Source organism: Hoplias malabaricus, chromosome 4 (genome assembly GCF_029633855.1).
Source record: "Hoplias malabaricus isolate fHopMal1 chromosome 4, fHopMal1.hap1, whole genome shotgun sequence".
Classification (NCBI taxonomy): domain Eukaryota; kingdom Metazoa; phylum Chordata; class Actinopteri; order Characiformes; family Erythrinidae; genus Hoplias; species Hoplias malabaricus.
In genome coordinates this window covers 66,301,750-66,320,675 of record NC_089803.1, presented here as the reverse complement: position 1 = coordinate 66,320,675, position 18,926 = coordinate 66,301,750, and the positions used below count along the sequence as shown (strand labels likewise).

Here is an 18,926-nt window from a genome sequence, read left to right as displayed (position 1 = left end):
TGCTTAAAATATGTCCCAATAATTGACAGTACATTAAAAAACAAATGAAACAAGGTTGTTTTAGGATGTAGGCCTTGATTTAAGAAATACTGCATTGTTTATTCTGGATGTTTTTCTTGTGCAAATTTGATTCCACACTTGTGTAATTTTTTTTAAATGGTACATTTTTAATAACAAGAAGACATTTTCAGATACTGTGCATATTTAATCACTGTACAATCTTTTCAAATGTTTCCTTAACACATTGTGTAATTAAATCTAAGTAAAGAACAACTTGCTTCTGCATCCTTTTGATTTGATGTAAAGCACCGCTTCAATGTCACTAACCCAACACTATCTTGGCGATATGAGGTCTTGAACTGAAGACAGTGTGTATGTTTGGGAACAGCATTTAAAGTTTTAATTAACTGACCGGAGGTATAAAGGAGAGTCCAGATGTCCTGGAGACAGATCATAATCCATATTTCTTCTTTAGACCTCGTACTGAGTCATCCTCTAATGCAGCATGTGAAATACACATAAATAGCTCCTGTAATACTGAAAGAAAAGGAAGATTCATTATCCTGTCTCCTCTAACAAATTATATACTCAATGCAGTACAATGGAGCTCATAAGAAGATAAAATGCACATTAAGAAAATTCAAATCCCATTTCCATAGAAGTTAGAACAGTGTGTATAATCTAAATAAAGATTTTAAAATAGCACAAAGACAGTATCAAATGTTGAAACTGACAAACTATTGTTTTTGGAAATTGTATGCCCTATTTATTTTTGACACATTCCAAAAGGAGAGGCATAAAATGATAATTAAAACACAAATGCACAGAAGAAACCATACAAACAGGATCCATAATCACCGCCACTGTCTCTGGCTCGATCTCATATAAAATGCCCTGAGGCGAAGTGGAAAAGTGTCCTGTGGTCCGACAAATCAAACAGAAATTCATTCATTCATTAGCTGTAACCCTTATCCAGTTCAGAGTCGCGGTGGGTCCAGAGCCTACCTGGAATCATTGGGCGCAAGGTGGGAATACACCCTGGAGTCCTCCTCCGCCAGGCAACACACACACATTCACTTTTGAGTCGCCAATCCACCTACCAACGTGTGTTTTGGACTGTGGGAGCACCCGGAGGAAACCCACGCAGAGAAGGGGAGAACACACCAACTCCTCACAGACAGTCACCCAGAGCGGGAATCTAACCCACAATCCCTGGATCAGTGTGACTGCGACACTACCTGCCCGAGTAGAAATTATTTTTTGGGAAATCATGGACGCCATGTCCTCTGGGTTAAAGTTCATTCATTCATGCCTACCTGGAATACACCCTGGAGGGGGCGCCAGTCCTTCACAGGGTGACACACACACCTATGGACTGGAACAAACTGGAGCACCCGGAGGAAACCCACGGGTTGAACACACCAAACTCCTCACAGACAGTTACCAGAATTGGGACTTGAACCCACAACCTCAGGATCCTGGAGCTGTGTGGCACTACCTGCTGCACCACCGTGCCGCATGCTGGGTTAAACTGGAGAGGGATGATCTGTTCTGTTTTTTGTAAACACACAGCTCATTATTGATGGTGTGCATTAATTTGAAGGCATGCTGCCATCCAGACCGTTTTTTTTCTATTTCAGGATGAAATCCACATTCTGCATGTATTACATTAGCTTGGTGCTATAATAAAAGACTCAGGGTGTTAAACAAGTCCAGACCTGTCACCCACTGTATACATTTGGTGCATTATGAAATGAATAACACTGTAACAGAGAAACACCGCGACCCTGAACTGGATAAGCGGTTACAGGCAATGAACAGTCTCTGAGCTGTTGAGCAGCTGAAAGTCTATAACAAGCAAGCCTTAAAAAATATTTTTACTTTAAAACTACAGCGACTGATCTCCTCGGTTCCAAAATGTGTCTGTTGTTAAACATAGTGGTGATGCAACACAGTGGTAATAATACCTCTGTTCCAATTGTATTATTGCTGACATCAAATAATAATAATTATAATAATAATAATAAATAGAATCATTACTATTTCCCAGTTTTAACTTAAAAAATATTGGTTTTATTTACATTTTGCTCACTGTCCCAACTATTTTGGAAATGGGATTTGTATATATTCTGAGTTATGACTACCTTCTTCAAGCAGTCAGTAAATTGGTTTATAGTATTTTTGTCCAAATTGCACCTCACAAGAGATTAAACATATTGCTACATTGGGGTGTCCATGTTCAGGTACAGCATCTCAGACGCATCCAGGTCACGTGTCAGTATAATAACCATTCCATAGCATGAAGAATAACGAAAAAATGACTGTTCCTTTAACTTGTGATTCTCAGTGCGAGGCAAGTTAATTTGCCATTGATGTGGACTGATAACATAGTTGGCATATTTGTAGACACGCCTTAAAATGAGTTAATTCAACAGACTTAAGGTGCACCCATTGTTAATATAGCATTGATCAACAGAATGTGAGACTCTGGAGCAGCTGCGTGTGGGTCTATTGTCACCATGCTCTGACTAATCCAGCTCCAACCACTACATGTGAGTAACTGGAGTAACACGTGGACACCATCAGATTCTGAGAAAAATCATTGCTGGGGTTAAATACAATCAAATGGTAAAAGAGATTATACAGAACCTAACCTCCTCAACAGAGTAGATGCTGTTACATTAGCAACAGGTGATATTCTGCCCTCTAGGTGCAAGATGAATAGATGTGTGTACAGCAGTGCCCCCTCCTGGTTATTTAAAAATAGTAGCTTTTTGTTTTTGTTTTATTATTAACTACACCTATATATTGTATAGTTGTTTTGCTGCAAACTACGCTTAAAAATCCCTTAAATTATTAACTAGCATAGCTATAGCATGTGAGCTAACCTGTTTTACCATGTAGCTTGGACCTCGCAAGAATTATTGTCCCGGTTTTGATTTTTTCTTGTGTTTAGCTCCAGTTTTACAGTAATTTTTGGATCTTTATGAAATAATCAAACAATGTTATGTATTAGTTTTATTTGAGGACACTTTACACTGTTAGCTAGCTGTCCAGTTTTGAATAAAGCCTATTCATTGCGAGGACAGAAAAGGTAATAAACCCTTCATTAATACTCTTCATTTCATAAGAAATGTTAGTTGAAGAGTTTGTTAGTTGAGTTTTAATAAATTAGCTTTTTTTCCCACCTGAAACACTGAAGTTGTTCGAAGAATGATACTAATGTGAAGTTAGAAACATCTACAAAGGCTAAGTTAAGCAAACTCTTGTCTAACAAAGTACCTAAATAATTTAATATTTTTTAGAATGAACAAACCATGGACACCATATTAAAAATAATGAATACAAAGAGAACATACTTTTCTTTTCAGCAGATGACATAAACATGACGGCCATGTCAAACCTTCTCACTTTCGACAAGCTTCTTAGGACTTCCAAGATGACAGACGGCTCCTCATTTCTGAAGACCATGGCAAATTTGAAGAAGAAACAAAGACCAAAGACATTAGACAAATATATATATCTCTGGACCCACTGTGACAGTGAATTAATGAATGAATGAAAGAATATTAATATATATATATATATATATATATATATATATATTTTTTATATTCATTCATTTATTCACTGTCACAGTGGGTCCAGAGCCTAACTGGAATCACTGGGCGTAAGGCAGGAGCACATCTAAAGGGGGCACCAGTCCATTACAGGGCAACACCTATGGACACTTGAGTAGCCAATCCACCTACCAACATGTGTCCTCCCTCGGTGCAAAAACACTACATACAGAAATGTATTCATACAAATGCCTTATGTCCAAAAGTCTCGATACATCATCAAATAGTTAGTTACTTAGTACTTAGAACATAAGCTCAATACACAATGCTGAGCACTGGCTAAAAGCGGTATAAAACATTGGAACTGGGTTTTCTGGAGCGATAAAGCTCTGTCCTTTTGACTGAATACCATCAAATCCTATTAGATAGTGTTTCAACGCTGAGGGTTAGGCAAAAGTGGACAAAGTCCCTATTAATATCCTCAGTTTCAGAAGACAAGCAAGTGTCTTCAAACTTTGAAACAGTGCATATGCAAGACATCAGTATTCTTCCGTGAGAGTCTGGACTGTAATTCAGATACATATCACACTTACTTAATGTAAAAGTCCTGAAGTACTTTCAAAATCTTGTGAAGAATTTCAGGCTCCAAAGAGTTTTGGAAGATTTTTTCATATGCTTCTGGCTGAATTTGCTGAAAATTAACAAGAAAGCATCACCATATTTGACAAGAATCACTGACAAAAATTTGAGGCGACTCAGAATGATGCAATCAACCACCATCAATTAAACTGAACAGATACAGACAACACCCACTTTTAGATATTTGTAGCTGATTTCCATGTGGTCACCAATCTTCCTTAGGTCTGCCTCCAGCTGAAAGCTGTTTGTAGGAGGTGGAGGAATAACTTCAGGTTGGACAGGCGAGGAGAAGGAGAATGAAGTTTGCTCCAAGCTCCCTGTGCATTTTCCTGCTTTGTGTAATGATTTCTGTTCTCCAACAGATTCCCCTTCAGGACCTCTGAAATTCAGTAAGCAACACAGTTCTCAATTTACTTAGCCACAAGGAGGAGGTGTGATGGTTTTCTAGACAAAAAACCCCACCTAGCCTGGATATCTGAAATCCAGATTTGAAATCAATGTCATTTAAAACATGCAGAAAAGTAATGAACAGCAATCAGTTTGTAATATCTGGTGCATCAGATAATGGCTCTCTGGCAATATATATGTAAAATTTCAATATATGAGAAATACATATTCAGTCATGCAAATATCTAAACACCCCCTGGCTTCCAATCTTTCGCATGTGACCACACAGGATTATGTCCCACATTTAAAATAAAAGCTACAAATGACCATTTTGTTTGCCTTTAGAAGAAGGATAAAAATGGACTAGGCAATTACTTGTCTAGCAGTTGTGAAGGAGAGTCTGAAAGCTCTTCAATCTTCTGAATCTTGGCAGAGGGGGAAGATACGAGTGAAGAAGCTCCATCCTCTCTCTGGGCTCTCTCTGAGAAAGAAGTTGAGATGCTGGGCACAGGCTGTGAGGCACTTACAGTGGGTCTCTGAAGTTCCATTAAAGGTGTGAGCTCTCCTCCAACTTCCTCTATTTCTATTCTCTTCATTGGCTTCTACAACACCAAAGTAGAAAAAGGACAGGTTTAGATTTAAGTCATATACCAAACATGTGAAAATGCGTATTCTAGAGCATATTTCAGATATTAAACAGATTTAGGTGAAGTTAGGCTTTAGGCTTGATCAGAAAGATTCCAGTTAAAACTGTTCCATTTCACTTACGACAATCCTCAGTAAACATTCATTCATTCATTCTCGGTAAGCGTTTATCCAGTTCAGGGTAGTGGTGGGTCCAGAGCCTACCTGGAGTCATTGGGCGCAAGGTGGGAATACACCCTGGAGGGGGCGCCAGTCCTTCACAGGGCAACACAGACACACACACACACATTCACTCACACCTACGGACACTTTTGAGTCGCCAATCCACCTACCAACATGTGTTTTTGACTGTGGGAGGAAACCGGAGCACCCGGAGGAAACCCACGCGGACACAGGGAGAACACAGCACACTCCTCACAGACAGTCACCCGGAGCTGGAATCGAACCCGGAGCTGTGTGACTGCGACACTACCTGCTGCACCACCGTGCCGCCCCCTCAGTAATCAAGGTTGTAAAATAACCTTGGAGGGTTCATTTTAATTTGTGGAGCGTTTTGTTAAAATGTGAGTGAGTGAGTAACAATTTGGATTCAAAGCAGTCAGAATATTAGTGTTTAAAATTGCACTTAGATGCATTTCCCTCATATAGTTTAACCATAGACCACTTCCATGAGGGACTTGGAGAAAATTCAGCTACACAACTGAGTTAAGGGTGTAATGGATGGTTATGTGGCACTGACTTACAATAGATCTGAGATGCTCGGGTTTGTTAACAGGTTGAACTGCTCTTCTCTGAGTGCCATCTACTTGCTGAAGGCCACTAGGTGCTGACTCCTGAAGAAAAAAAAACACAACCAGACCACGCATTAAATGGGATATTACATTGTAGACAGCTGTAGATGTATTAGAATTATATGAATATTGTTCACAAATATTTAAAGGAATCTAAGAGATTGAAATAATACTCAATCACAACAACAATGACATTAAGTGCAGGCATTTTAATACCGTTAATCTGTCAATGATTGTTAGTCCAAACATGAAGTTTGCACTGTGTCTGTATTAAATGCACTGATCTTCTAAGGGGAATTTCACTGATTCTTAAATATTTTCTACACAATTCAGAACCTGTGTTTTGAAGAATGTTATTCAGAGTGGCTTAATGTAATGGTTAAATACAGGAGGTCCTCGACTTACGACGGTGATCCGTTCCTACGTCGCGTCATAAACTGATTTTCTGTATAAGTCGGAACATACTGTACGTAAATAACATAATATAAGCACGTAGCAGCAAGCTAAAATGGCATACAATGCGACTGGGTGGACGCCGTCCTCCTCCGTACCGAGCTGTGTAACCGTGTATTCTTCCGCCGCGCACACCAAACACGAAGTTCGCGTTCCGACGTTAAGACGCAAAACCACTTAAGTCAAAACAAGGTTTTATACGGTAAATGGGAGATGTGTCGTAACCGTGAAACATCGTAACTCGGGACTGACGTAACCCGAGGACCTCCTTCTAGAAGTTTTTTGCCAGGGTGGGGCCTTCCTACAGTACAGCTATAACAAAAGAATAGGGATTATAAAATTCCGAAAGGTTACCAAGTTCAGCTTTTTCAGTTCGTTCATCGCTTGTTTGTTTCCAGGTTCGAGCCTCAGAACCTGCTCAAAATCTTTGCATAAAAAAATAAAAATAAAAAGTCATGTTTCATGTCAAATATTGCATGAACTACAGCAGCACATCATATACATTTCCACCGAATCACTAACACTTTCGTTTTTGTACAAATTGCAAGAACTGAAGGATTTTCCAGAAAAATTGATTATTTTTTCAAATAACTGATATTAAAATTGTTCACCTTTGTTATAATTGTCCTATTATCCAAATACTATAATATACTCCTGAAATTGTTTTTTATCTGATTAGGATATTGACAGGGTGATGTACATAGAAATATTAAAGACAGATAACCGACCTTCCTTGGCCTCAGAAAACCTGCCCAGAGCTGCTCTGGCTGTGCCACGCCTGGCGAATGCTTTCAGGTAGGTGCTGTCCAGAGCAATAGCTTTTGTGCAGTCCTCCTCCGCCTCAGCAAACCTGCACAACGTCCACAACACACATCAGAAAACACTCAGACTGGGCACATTGCTTTTAAAAACACTTTGTGGGTTACATTTTATGGATAAGAGACCCTTAGCGCATAACTATTACCTGGTAATACAGGTAAAACTGCTTATATGTACAATAACAAACAAACATAATGATATTGTGTTGTATTATAACCTGTGTTTCATCGTAATATAAATATTCCCCGATAAAACCCACGCAGACACAGGGAGAACACACCAAACTCCTCACAGACAGTCACCTGGAGTGGGACTTGAACCCATAACCCCGGGTCCCTGGAGCTGTGTGACAGAAACACCACCATGCCGCCCCTAAAAGCTTGTACTTGTCCAACATAAAACAAACAACAACAAAAAAAAAAAAAAACAGTTTAAATGCTGAATAGCCAAAACGAGACTAAAGCATACCTCTCAAGTTTGAGGTAAGCCATGGCTCTGTTAGCAGTAAGCAGAGCGTTTGTAGTGTCCGCCTCCATTCCTTTAGTGTAGCATTCCACAGCTGCCTCATATTTTCCCTCTTTGAAATAAGCATTACCCTACAAGAACATCCAGCAACAAATATGATCACGGGAATTGGAACAAGAATTGTAAGTTATTTTTGATATCTGTGTAGAATTGTGTGTGTTCTGCTGAAAAGGGAAAAAATGCCACTCAAATGGCAGTTTAATCCAAGCCTTGAAACCCCGAACCAAGAGCATTTTAGGCATACAACATAAAGCAATTAAAAAAATGGCCAGTAAAAAAGTGACCCACTAGTATGAGACAGAAAATCCAAGCTACATATTATTACCAAACCTAACTGCTATTTGTATTTTTGTTTTGTTTGTATAGTCAGTTTTATATTTCTATTTTTGTTGCCCTTATCTTATATTTATATATTTCTCTTGTATGTGGAACAGCTAATGAATGCCTTGAATTTCCCTCAGGTATCAATAAAGTATTTATCTATCTATCTATGCTTTTCACCTTGATTAGCTTTACCCATGCTATTTTAAACTGCATCAATAATGGGAATATGAATGAGTGGTTCTTCAATTTGGCCATTAACCATCAGGTAGAAAAAAGGCTGACAGGCACTTTGTCAGGGAAAACCAAACAAGCACTTACCCTGTCTTTCTGTACCACTGCCTCCTGTTTTCGACGTTGTTCCTCCTGCCTCCGCTGCTGTTCCTCCTCCATCTGTTTATCTGCCTCAACAGGTGCGACTTCTGGAAGAGTCGTCTCTTCCTTAACGTCTGTCTGCTTTTGTGATGCTAAAATCTAGAGAGAGCAACACAGAAGAGGATAATACCAACTCCTAAACCTTTGATAACACACAAAAAAAAAGAAGCAGTGGGTTTTACCAACCTGGTTCAGCTTCTTTATCTCATTCTGGGCTTCTAGGTTTTCAGGATCCAACTTCAGAACCATTTCATAATCTTGTAGAAAGAAGAAAGGAAGACAAAGAAATGGGATGAGTGAGAAAAAAGTCCAATTAAAATGGCATGGTTCAGTTTTATGTTCATTATTTTGAGCTCAAACCCTTTACCTTCTAGTGCACCTTGATGGTTCTTAAGAGCAAAACGTGCGGCCCCTCTTCGGCTGTAGGCTTTAATGTACTTCCTGTCCAGTGCTATGGCCAGGTTACAGTCAGACTCTGCTACAGCATACCTAAAACACACAGCGCAGTACAACTGACTGAGACAAATAAATGCAGGAAAAATCTACAACCACAACAAATCAAGTATGATGTGTAGATCAATTTGGAATGGGTTTTACTTCTTAAGTCTGCAGAAGCATGCTGCTCGGTTTGTGGGCAGAATGGGGTTGTATGGATCAGCACTCATTCCTATGGTATAGCACTCAATAGCGTCATCAAATTTGCCATCTTTGAAGAACTGGTTACCCTGAAATATGAGGAAACATGCTATAAAATATGGTTCATAGTACAAAAACAAACACTAGTGGTTTGGAGCAGAATGGGTTAATGTCAATTACAAGCTCTATCCATTTTGGCTTTGAAAGAGGTCCAGATATACATTGTCTGGTTATCAGCTGCTTATGAAAGCCTAGTGTATGTATGTAAAAAAATGTACAATGATCTGAATGAATTTTATAAGACATTTAAAAGTCCACACAAATCATCTTACTTTCTCCTTCTCTCTCAAGGCAAGGTCCCTGTCCACCTGCACCTCTTCTGACTCAGAGTCATTCGATTCCGGGCTGTCTTCTTTGTCCAGCGTCTCTAAGGCCGTCTCCTGTAGGTTGACAAAGATAATGATCATAAAGTTCATTCATTATCTGTAAGCGCTTATCCAGTTCAGGGTCGCGGTGGGTCCAGAGCCTACCTGGAATCATTGGGCGCAAGGCGGGAATACACCCTGGAGGGGGCGCCAGTCCTTCACAGGGCAACACAGACACACACACATTCACTCACACATATGGACACTTTTGAGTCGCCAATCCACCTACCAACGTGTGTTTTTGGACTGTGGGAGGAAACCGGAGAACCCGGAGGAAACCCACGCAGACACAGGGAGAAAACACCACACTCCTCACAGACAGTCACCCGGAGGAAAGCCACGCAGACACAGGGAGAACACACCACACTCCTCACAGACAGTCACCCGGAGGAAACCCACGCAGACACAGGGAGAACACACCACACTCCTCACAGACAGTCACCCGGAGGAAACCCACGCAGACACAGGGAGAACACACCACACTCCTCACAGACAGTCACCCGGAGGAAACCCACGCAGACACAGGGAGAACACACCACACTCCTAATACTTCTCAGATGCAAGTTAAGGGAGTGCAAAAAAAAAAGAAGTTTACCACATCAAACTTGTCCCAGGACTGATAATCGTGAGACTTTATTCTCTCTGCAGGCTTCCGCACCTCATGGTTGTTCTTGTCACAGTTTTTGCTTCTAACCCTTCGCTTCTTTTTGTAGTCCTTGTTTCTCACAGGAGGGAGAGTTTTCTATGAGATAAAAAAGAGCCTTTAGAAAAAACTTTCAATTGTGAAGAACAGACAACAGAATGAACACTGAACAACGCACCTCAGATTCGGTAAGGTTTCCTGCACGGAGTTGTTCATCTTTCTGTTTTATGTCTTTTTCCCAGCTATCGAGCTCCTTCATGAAGTTGTGGAGATCTTCTGAATTCTGACGCATCTGCATTTGCATTTCAAAAGCTTTGTTACCTCCTGACATGCTGTTGTGTTTTCCTTAAACTGAAATTATACAAAAAGTACAAATATGGCTTAAAAATCTTTTAAAAAGGGAGTCGAATACACAATATGGGCTTGTGGACTTGCCCATGGGCCCACCACTCACTTCCTGCCTGCAGCCACAAAATTGTTCCTACACCTCAACACTAAGGTTCCTGTGGCCGTAAAACTAGAAAACACACACTTTTAATAGGTAGAAACCTACTAAATTAATAAAAACACTAGATACTGTTTAAATAACCTCTAAGAGTAAATAATATAATAAATACAAATGGTTACAGGATTATTCAGCTTCTTAAATTCAGTATCAGCCATTCTGTTCTATTAAATATAAAATATAAACAGATGCAAATTAAAATCGAAACGAGTCAGAATTTCAGTCCGTTTCTGGTAAATCTCTGGATTTACAATTGTTCTAGAAACTTCTTTAGCATATATACAGAAGGAAGCGTCGACCCTGAGAAGACCATATCATAACCAGACTAAATCCAAGCCAAAAACAGTCTGATAATAACAACGACATGATATCAGGGTTTTTAACAAATTACCGGAACTGTTAATAATTTCCAGCAGTTTAGCTCTCACGCGCCTCTTCTGTTTGTGTTCAGCGCCATGACAGCCATCTACCAGCAGCCCTTGCGCTTCAGCACAAGCAAAGATGTTCGTGAAAAGTCCGAGATTATTAGCATTCACCCCTGACAAACACTAGGGGGCGGACGAGACAGAGACCTGAACGGTAATGTGAGTTAACGGAACCTAACGGCTGACACTAATGATTCAGTATTATCTTTCATTTTTGGAAGATAGATTAATTAATTTATTTAAAAAATACCCTGCAACGGAAGGCAATTTTACTCTGTTACAATGTTCATGTGGTATTTTTTATACGCACTAATAATAATAATAGTAATAATAATAATAATAAGAAGAAGAAGAAGAAGAAGAAGAAGGAGAAGAAGAAGACATAAATAAATAAATAAATTAATTAATTAAAATAAAAAACCCAAGTGAAATTAGCAGTCGATATCATATCCTAACTGATTATTCTGAAACAAATCAGATTTGTGACAAAAATAAATAAAATATTCGTGACCAAAGGCTTCTTAAATATCAATCAAAAATATAAGGAACAAAAAAACAAATTCATTGAGAACCAAGCAGAGAGGATTGTAAGCAAAAGGCAACTAATTAGTAATACACCCGTAGTTACACTTTTTTTTTTTTGCAAATTATACATTTTACGCTTTTCACAAATACTTTTTTCTGTTTGATACTTAAGAAGTTTATTTATTTAGACAAATTTGATTAGATAGAAACAGCATGCCGTTGTGCCAGCACTACAGTGTTCTCCAGACAGTGTCCAACGAGTGAATTCTGACAGGCCATAAACATAGGACACTATAGAGTGGAGTATGTCCTGATGTGTATTTTCAAAAGTGAAGTGGGTTTAAGATTAGTTCAGACAGACGGTAACACTGTTACTGCACTAAATGTGAATTTTTTTCACAAGCCAGAATTTCTGGCTCATCCCGGACTCTGTGACTCCGCCCCCTTCTCAACGGAATTTTCTAAAATGGAGGCCAGTTGAAGCTCTCCGGTGAAGGCTCTGTGGCTCGGCGTGAATCCCCTCTAACCTTTATCTCGTTCGCACATGATCAGAAGAGAGAGGGATGACCTCTGAGTCCAAACTCTGAGACAGAAACAGGGAGAGGGAGAGACAGGGGTTCAGTGTGTGCACTCTGCAGATGGATTAATGGATCAAACGAAAGAACAAGATGAGGACTACGGCTACAACCTGTTCCCTGAGAGAAAGAAGACCAAATACAAGAAGGGGTCCATCGGAGAAAGTCTCTTCACTTTCCACAACAAATGTCAGGTTATGCTGCACTTCGCCGTGGAGACCAGTGAGTTTCAGTCTCTCTCTCTCTCTCTCTCTCTCTCTCTCTCTCGCAAACAACAGTACTAGCTAATATTGTCAATACGAAGAATGTTAATATACTGAATAGCAATATAAACAGACATAATTTTACTGTGTAATGTCTCAAAACAATGCGACATTTTAATGTATGAACGTTTACATTTTTACATTTGTATTTCATTTATCAAATATTCAATGTTAAATTTCAAATATTAAATAGTTGTTACGAACTAAATGGCAATGTTTATTTTTCCAAACGTGGAAACAGACTATCAACTAGAGTCTAGGTGTAATTTTGTTAAATTACAAATATTTTTTACCTATTTCCTTTACTCTTTAACAGCTGTTTGACAGCTCCACGTCCTTTCAGACCCATGTAGATAAACATTCGTCTCGCAGAAAATATTGGCACAAATATCTTAGGATTTAGCAAAAGGGAGGAGTCTCTCAAAGATGAAAGATTTTAATTATCATGGAGATAATTGTATTAATCACTTTTATAGATATGTTAGTCTTTTATTTAGTTTGACTTAGTGAATTATCTTATAATGACCTTATATCAAAGCAATATCTCTTGAAAAACTGGATAGCTTGTACTTAATGGCGTTTTTGAGTGGAATTTAAATAGACAAAGTTTGGCCTCTGTTTTTTGAAAATGCATTAGTGGAAATAAATGTGATCCCTTCTTTCAAAGAAGGAAAAACAAGCAATGATTGAATATAAGAGTACATTACCAGGAATACAGACCTTTGACACGCTTTGTAAGTTCCAGAGGGGTCCTCAAGATGCTTGATGTATTCAAGTAGACAGATGATTGTCTAAGTTTCTCACTGGAAGTTGTTGTACATAATAATGGGAATAATAAGGGGAATGTGAATCACTCTCAGAAATATACTGGTCCTCCTTTTGAAGTAGCAAAATTGGCTGATTTTCCATGTCTGAGTGTTCATTTCCAGGTGTTCATTTCCAGGTAAGGTGACATAGGTGGTGCCTAGCAGAGATTAGAGAATGTTCAGTCATTAACATTCTCTAATCATGTCAGTTATGCAAATAGGTCTAACATTGTTAAAATGATATGTAAATAATGTCCAAGTAAAAACACATTAGATCTAAAACACAGTCTAAAACCATGTCACTTTGTTTCTTTACTGTTTAAGGTCCATATGCAAAGCTTCTCCTTGGAGCCATGAAGAATTCTGGCTGGTGTGTATTTTTACATTCATTCATTCATTATCTGTCAGTGCTTATCCAAGTCAAAGTTGTGGTGGGTCCAGAGCCTACCTGGAATCATTGGGCACAAGGCGGGAATACACCCTGGAGGGGGCGCCAGTCCTTCACAGGGCAACACAGACACACACACACATTCACTCACACACTCACACCTATGGACACTTTTGAGTCGCCAAGCCACCTACCAACGTGTGTTTTTGAACCGTGGGAGGAAACTGGAGCACCCGGAGGAAACCCACGCAGACACAGGGAGAACACACCACACTCCTCACAGACAGTCACCCGGAGGAAACCCACGCAGACACAGGGAGAACACACCACTCTCCTCACAGACAGTCACCCGGAGGAAACCCACGCGGACACAGGGAGAACACACCACACTCCTCACAGACAGTGGTACAATATTTTTACCTTCCTGACTTGGAGAGCTTTGTCATTGATAACATTTAGATGTTTGCCTCCGTAGTGCAGTCTCCAAAGAAAGGCATTTCTCCTGTGAAGACTGTGATGGAACTGTCAGTGGTGGCTTTGATGCTGCGACATCTCAGGTAAAAAGAAAATGTATGCTTTTAGTTCACATGCTGTGATATGGACAATGATATGAACTATTGTCTATAAGTGTCTTCTTCACACATCCTGTAGCATTCTTGTAAACACTTATGAACATCAGTGATTTAAAAAAATGGATTTCAGCCTGCATTACTCTGAATGTGTTGCATGATCAATTTTAAAACATTCATAATTCTACAGATAAATGTGTTACATTAATAATTTATTACATTAAACTGTTACTAATGCATTTAATTCAACAGACTTTATATTATTCATGCATTATTCATATTGTAACATCATCTAAAATTACCAGGGGATTTCCTAACTCTGCGTATCTTTTGCAGATTGTGTTATGTCAAAACAACATACACCAGCAAGCACATATGAACAGAGTGGTCACTCATGAGCTCATTCATGCCTTTGACCACTGTCGTGCACATGTCGACTGGTTCAATAACTTCAAGCATTTGGCCTGTTCTGAGGTGAGGGGGTTCAGTTTGATCATTTAATGTTCACCGTGGTTTGTCTGTTCCATTCTGGTTTTCTATAATAGAGGAAGTCAAGCTGCTGTGGAACTTTAATCGAATATGTCTTCTTTACTTAAGATTCGGGCCGCTAACCTGAGTGGAGACTGCTCCTTCACCAACGAACTCTCCAGGTTTCATTTTGGTCTCAAAGAGCACCACCAGGTATAGTGTCTACATGTCAAGTACAGAAGTTATATATATATATATATATATATAACTTGAAATTAATAACTATAAAGAAATACAACCTTTATTTCCAGGAGATTTCAAATACGGTAAAGTGTATAAAAGTGTATTTCATCACTGTGCACCTGAGTTCTGGAAGAATACTGTTAATCTTTAATATATTTTACCTCCAACTCTGACCAGCCCCAACCTCTCACTGAGACTAAACCCTCTCACCATGGAATTGAAGTAAAATTAGCTGATGATTCCCAGTCGGATTAAAAAAGACTGAAACCTTTTGTAAAATAGGACAAGATCCTTTCCTTAAAGTGCTCTGCTTGTGAGGGAAACGTTCACCAGGAAGTTCATTCATTTGTTATCTGTAACCCTTATCCAGTTCAGGGTCGCGGTGGGTCCAGAGCCTACCTGGAATCATTGGGCGCAAGGTGGGAATACACCCTGGAGGGGGCGCCAGTTCTTCACAGGGCAACACACACTCACACATTCACACACACACACACACACACGGACACTTTTGAGTCGCCAATCCACCTAGCAACATGTGTTTTTGGACTGTGGGAGGAAACCGGAGCACCCGGAGGAAACCCACGCGGACAGGTGGGAACACACCACACTCCTCACAGACAGTCACACGGAGGAGACCCACGCAGACACAGGGAGAACACACCACACTCCTCACAGACAGTCACACGGAGGAGACCCACGCAGACACAGGGAGAACACACCACACTCCTCACAGACAGTCACACGGAGGAGACCCACGCAGACACAGGGAGAACACACCACACTCCTCACAGACAGTCACACGGAGGAAACCCCCGCAGACACAGAGAGAACACACCACACTCCTCACAGACAGTCACCCGGAGGAAACCCACGCAGACACGGGGAGAACACACCAAGACAGTCACCCAGAGGAAACCCACGCAGACACAGGGAGAACACACCACACTCCTCACAGACAGTCACCCATAGCAGGAATCGATCCTACAACCTCCAGGTCCCTGGAGCTGTGTGACTGCGTGACACTGTGTGACACTACCTGCTGTGCTACCGTGCCGCCCCTACCAGGAAGTGAATCGTATTTTAGTGTTCATGTCTCTTGACATGGCATGGGTTCTTGGGGCATAACTAGAAGCTAGAAGGAGCAGTGCAATAAAAGTGAAACTACATATTTAACCATTCTGTGAACACAAATAGACATACTATTAAGCAGTATTTGCATAACAATCACCAGAGGATGTTAACCCAGACTATTGATATATGGGTTATATATGAGTCGAGGCTAAAGTACATCTAGTGTTGCTCTTTAAGATATGTGTGCTGTTGTAGAATATGAGGAGGGACATTAAAACGTATGTATACACCAAGCATGTGTATTTCAGTCAAATTTGAATTTGTTTTATTGTCATCTCTTTCCATTCATTTTCTTGGTTTTAAATCATTTATAGTGCCTTCTGGTAAAGCAAAATATAATTTACTTACAACACATTCTAATTGAATGTGTGAGCATGTGTCGCCTTGCGATGAACTGGCGCCCCCTCCAGGGTGTGATCCATGAATGAATGTACATCCGAATTTCCTTTGAGATTTTTAAAATATTTGAACTTTTTAAATATTCAAATATTGCATTTAATCCCTTGTAACAATGCATGCTTTAGTGCATGACTGACCCCATGTCCCCTGCAGGAGTGTGTGAGAGGCCGTGCTCTGCGCTCCATCCTCGCCGTGCGGAAGGTGAGCAGAGAGGAAGCTGAGAAAGTGGTGGACGAAGTGTTTGACAGCTGCTTCAATGACCACACGCCGTTTGGCCGCATCCCCCACAGCAAGAAGGACGCCAAGTTTGCCTACAGGGATTTTGAAAACAGGGATCGGTACTATGCAAACCTGTAAAAGTATAGCCATTCTTTTACAGCACACAAACGAATTCAGCTTTCCCTAAAGCTGCTTCAGTGCGGGGGTCGCTACAGAAAAAATAAAACAAGTTCCTCCGCGACGGTCACTAAATCTTTACGTGCTGGATCTGCCACGATCAAAGGGACAGGAAGAAAACATTCTTTGCAGCTCATAATAGTGTTGTTACAAATGTGTATTTCTGGTTTGGTTTTATGTTATAATGTACTTAAAAAAAGCAGCTCTGTAACAGTGAATGATGGAATGTTATTAAGTGTTTTTAATAAGAAATGAAGCCGGTCCATAAAGTTCAGAAGTTAACACACAATCATTTTATTGCATTCACCAAAATAGTATGATTATATCCATTCAGGCAAAACATCCATTCATCCATCATCTGTAACCACTTATCGAGTTCAGGGTCGTGGTGGGTCCAGAGCCTACCTGGAATCATGGGGCGCAAGGCGGGAATACACCCTGGAGGGGGCGCCAGTCCTTCACAGGGCAACACACTCACACCTATGGACACTTTTGAGTTGCCAATCCACCTACAAATGTGTGTTTTTGGACTGTGGGAGGAAACCGTAGCACCCGGAGGAAACCCACGCGGACACAGGGAGAACACACCAACTGCTCACAGACAGTCACCCGGAGCGGGAATCGAACCCACAACCTCCAGGTCTCTGGAGCTGTGTGACTGCGACATAATTTTGATTATGTTGAAGGGTGGCATGTTGTTGCTTCAGGTAGTGTCACTGTAAGAAAGCCCCAATGTCCTGTGTTCAGTCCACAACTCACTGTGAACAGTTTGGTGTGTCGTGTCTGCGTGGGTTTATTCCAGTTGTTCTGGTTTCTTCCCAAAGTCCCAAACACATGTTTGTAGGTTGATTGGCTATCAAGTTACACAAGGTTTTGTCACAACAGAGATGATATATTATAAATTCATGACAGATTTAAAGACTACAAACCTTCCTGAACTTCCTTACTTCCTGAAAAACTTGCGTGTATACTCTTATCCTTTTCTTGATTTGAAAAGCCACCAATGTGAGAGATGTGTACAAAGGCAACACACTGAAGAAAAAGTGGGGTGATTTATCAGGGACTGAGCTGCTGCTGTGATTGTTGTAACATGGACCACTGCATCCACTACTAGACTGAGCTATGAAGAATGTGGGTATTTCCCATAGGAGGATTTCTCCATCAAACAGATAAGCCTAAAGCTCAGGAGAGTCAAATAGGAGTGTCTCTGCTCTTCTCCTCCTGGACAGAATGGTCTTGGGTCCTGCTTTGGGAAACACCCTAGTGTTTCACAATGTAGTTTTTGTCTGAATTAAAAAAAAAACAACAACAACTGATTTTTATGTGAAAGGTTTTATGTTTTAATTTTACTACTGTACTGGCTTGTCTGTGGAAATGAGCAACATAGTTGTAGTGTGAATGGGAAACCAGCAGGGGGCAGATAAAACCTTTTCTCAAGAAGAGTTTTTTTTTTCACAGAAAGCGTGTTTGTGTCTTAGAAATAAACAAGGTTTTTAAAGTAAACGTTAATGTGAAAGGGTGAGACTTATTTAAGCTAAGAACCCTAAGCTGTCTGTCAGTAGAATTAACATGGAAACGAATGTTCACATGAAGTGAGTTCAGGTGCAAGAGTGAATTCATGACGGGAATTTCAGCTCATTCGCTTTATGAAGTCAAGAACCAATGCATCCTCAATATTTGTGGCAGTCTTTACATATATCAATAGTTAATACGAAATTAACAGGAAATATTAAAGACCGGATTATTTTAGGCTACTTATATTAGCATAAAATGGTTCACAAGTGCAAACACCAATAACAAGGTGAAAGTCAAAGAAAGCAACAACTCCTACGCTGCTCCTTGTAGTGCCTTTGTGCATCTCAATGATGACAAACACTATTAGCATTCACTACACAGTAATAAATATTTTCAGATATGGTGTGAATACTCAATGGACTAATGATATGTGTGGTATTAATTAAACCATTAGCATAGCCAGCACTGGATTCCTCTTAGGGGACAGGAGCTTGTATTC

The 18,926-nt window shown here is 40.1% G+C and overlaps 2 protein-coding genes across 5 annotated transcripts; one reads left to right on the top strand and one right to left on the bottom strand.

The window, feature by feature from the left end:
- Positions 1 to 140: 140 nt before the first annotated feature.
- rpap3 (RNA polymerase II associated protein 3) lies at positions 141 to 11,208 on the bottom strand. 3 transcript variants are annotated; one of them, XM_066667526.1, is made up of 17 exons: positions 11,116 to 11,208; positions 10,398 to 10,570; positions 10,235 to 10,318; positions 9,484 to 9,591; positions 9,113 to 9,240; positions 8,883 to 9,004; positions 8,702 to 8,772; positions 8,462 to 8,614; positions 7,763 to 7,890; positions 7,204 to 7,325; positions 6,830 to 6,900; positions 5,975 to 6,064; positions 4,962 to 5,188; positions 4,374 to 4,578; positions 4,154 to 4,251; positions 3,360 to 3,460; positions 141 to 537 (listed from the first exon to the last, which is right to left on the bottom strand). In XM_066667526.1, the coding sequence occupies exons 2-17, from the start codon at positions 10,548 to 10,550 to the stop codon at positions 452 to 454; spliced, it is 1,947 nt and encodes a 648-aa protein (XP_066523623.1). In that variant the 5' UTR covers positions 10,551 to 10,570; positions 11,116 to 11,208; the 3' UTR covers positions 141 to 451. The 3 variants fall into 3 exon arrangements, with proteins under 3 accessions (XP_066523623.1, XP_066523621.1, XP_066523622.1); XM_066667524.1 differs by having other exon boundaries at positions 143 to 537; positions 10,172 to 10,318; XM_066667525.1 differs by having other exon boundaries at positions 148 to 537; positions 10,172 to 10,318; positions 10,398 to 10,511; positions 11,116 to 11,134.
- Positions 11,209 to 12,125: 917 nt separating this feature from the next.
- On the top strand, positions 12,126 to 18,372 carry atp23 (ATP23 metallopeptidase and ATP synthase assembly factor homolog). 2 transcript variants are annotated; one of them, XM_066668483.1, is made up of 6 exons: positions 12,126 to 12,471; positions 13,643 to 13,688; positions 14,182 to 14,263; positions 14,612 to 14,749; positions 14,873 to 14,956; positions 16,670 to 18,372. In XM_066668483.1, the coding sequence occupies exons 1-6, from the start codon at positions 12,321 to 12,323 to the stop codon at positions 16,871 to 16,873; spliced, it is 705 nt and encodes a 234-aa protein (XP_066524580.1). In that variant the 5' UTR covers positions 12,126 to 12,320; the 3' UTR covers positions 16,874 to 18,372. The 2 variants fall into 2 exon arrangements, with proteins under 2 accessions (XP_066524580.1, XP_066524581.1); XM_066668484.1 differs by having other exon boundaries at positions 12,400 to 12,471; positions 14,187 to 14,263.
- The last annotated feature ends 554 nt before the right edge of the window (positions 18,373 to 18,926 follow it).

Coding starts and splice junctions, on each gene's coding strand:
- rpap3 (XM_066667524.1), bottom strand. CDS start 10,550: ATGTCAGGAGGTAACAAAGCTTTTGAAATGCAAATGCAGATGCGTCAG. Junction 10,319..10,397: donor GAAACCTTACCGAATCTGAG/GTGCGTTGTTCA, acceptor TTTATCTCATAG/AAAACTCTCCCTCCTGTGAG. Junction 7,891..8,461: donor CAGTGGTACAGAAAGACAGG/GTAAGTGCTTGT, acceptor ATGTTCTTGTAG/GGTAATGCTTATTTCAAAGA.
- atp23 (XM_066668483.1), top strand. CDS start 12,321: ATGGATCAAACGAAAGAACAAGATGAGGACTACGGCTACAACCTGTTC. Junction 12,472..13,642: donor GCACTTCGCCGTGGAGACCA/GTGAGTTTCAGT, acceptor TTACTGTTTAAG/GTCCATATGCAAAGCTTCTC. Junction 14,957..16,669: donor GTCTCAAAGAGCACCACCAG/GTATAGTGTCTA, acceptor TGTCCCCTGCAG/GAGTGTGTGAGAGGCCGTGC.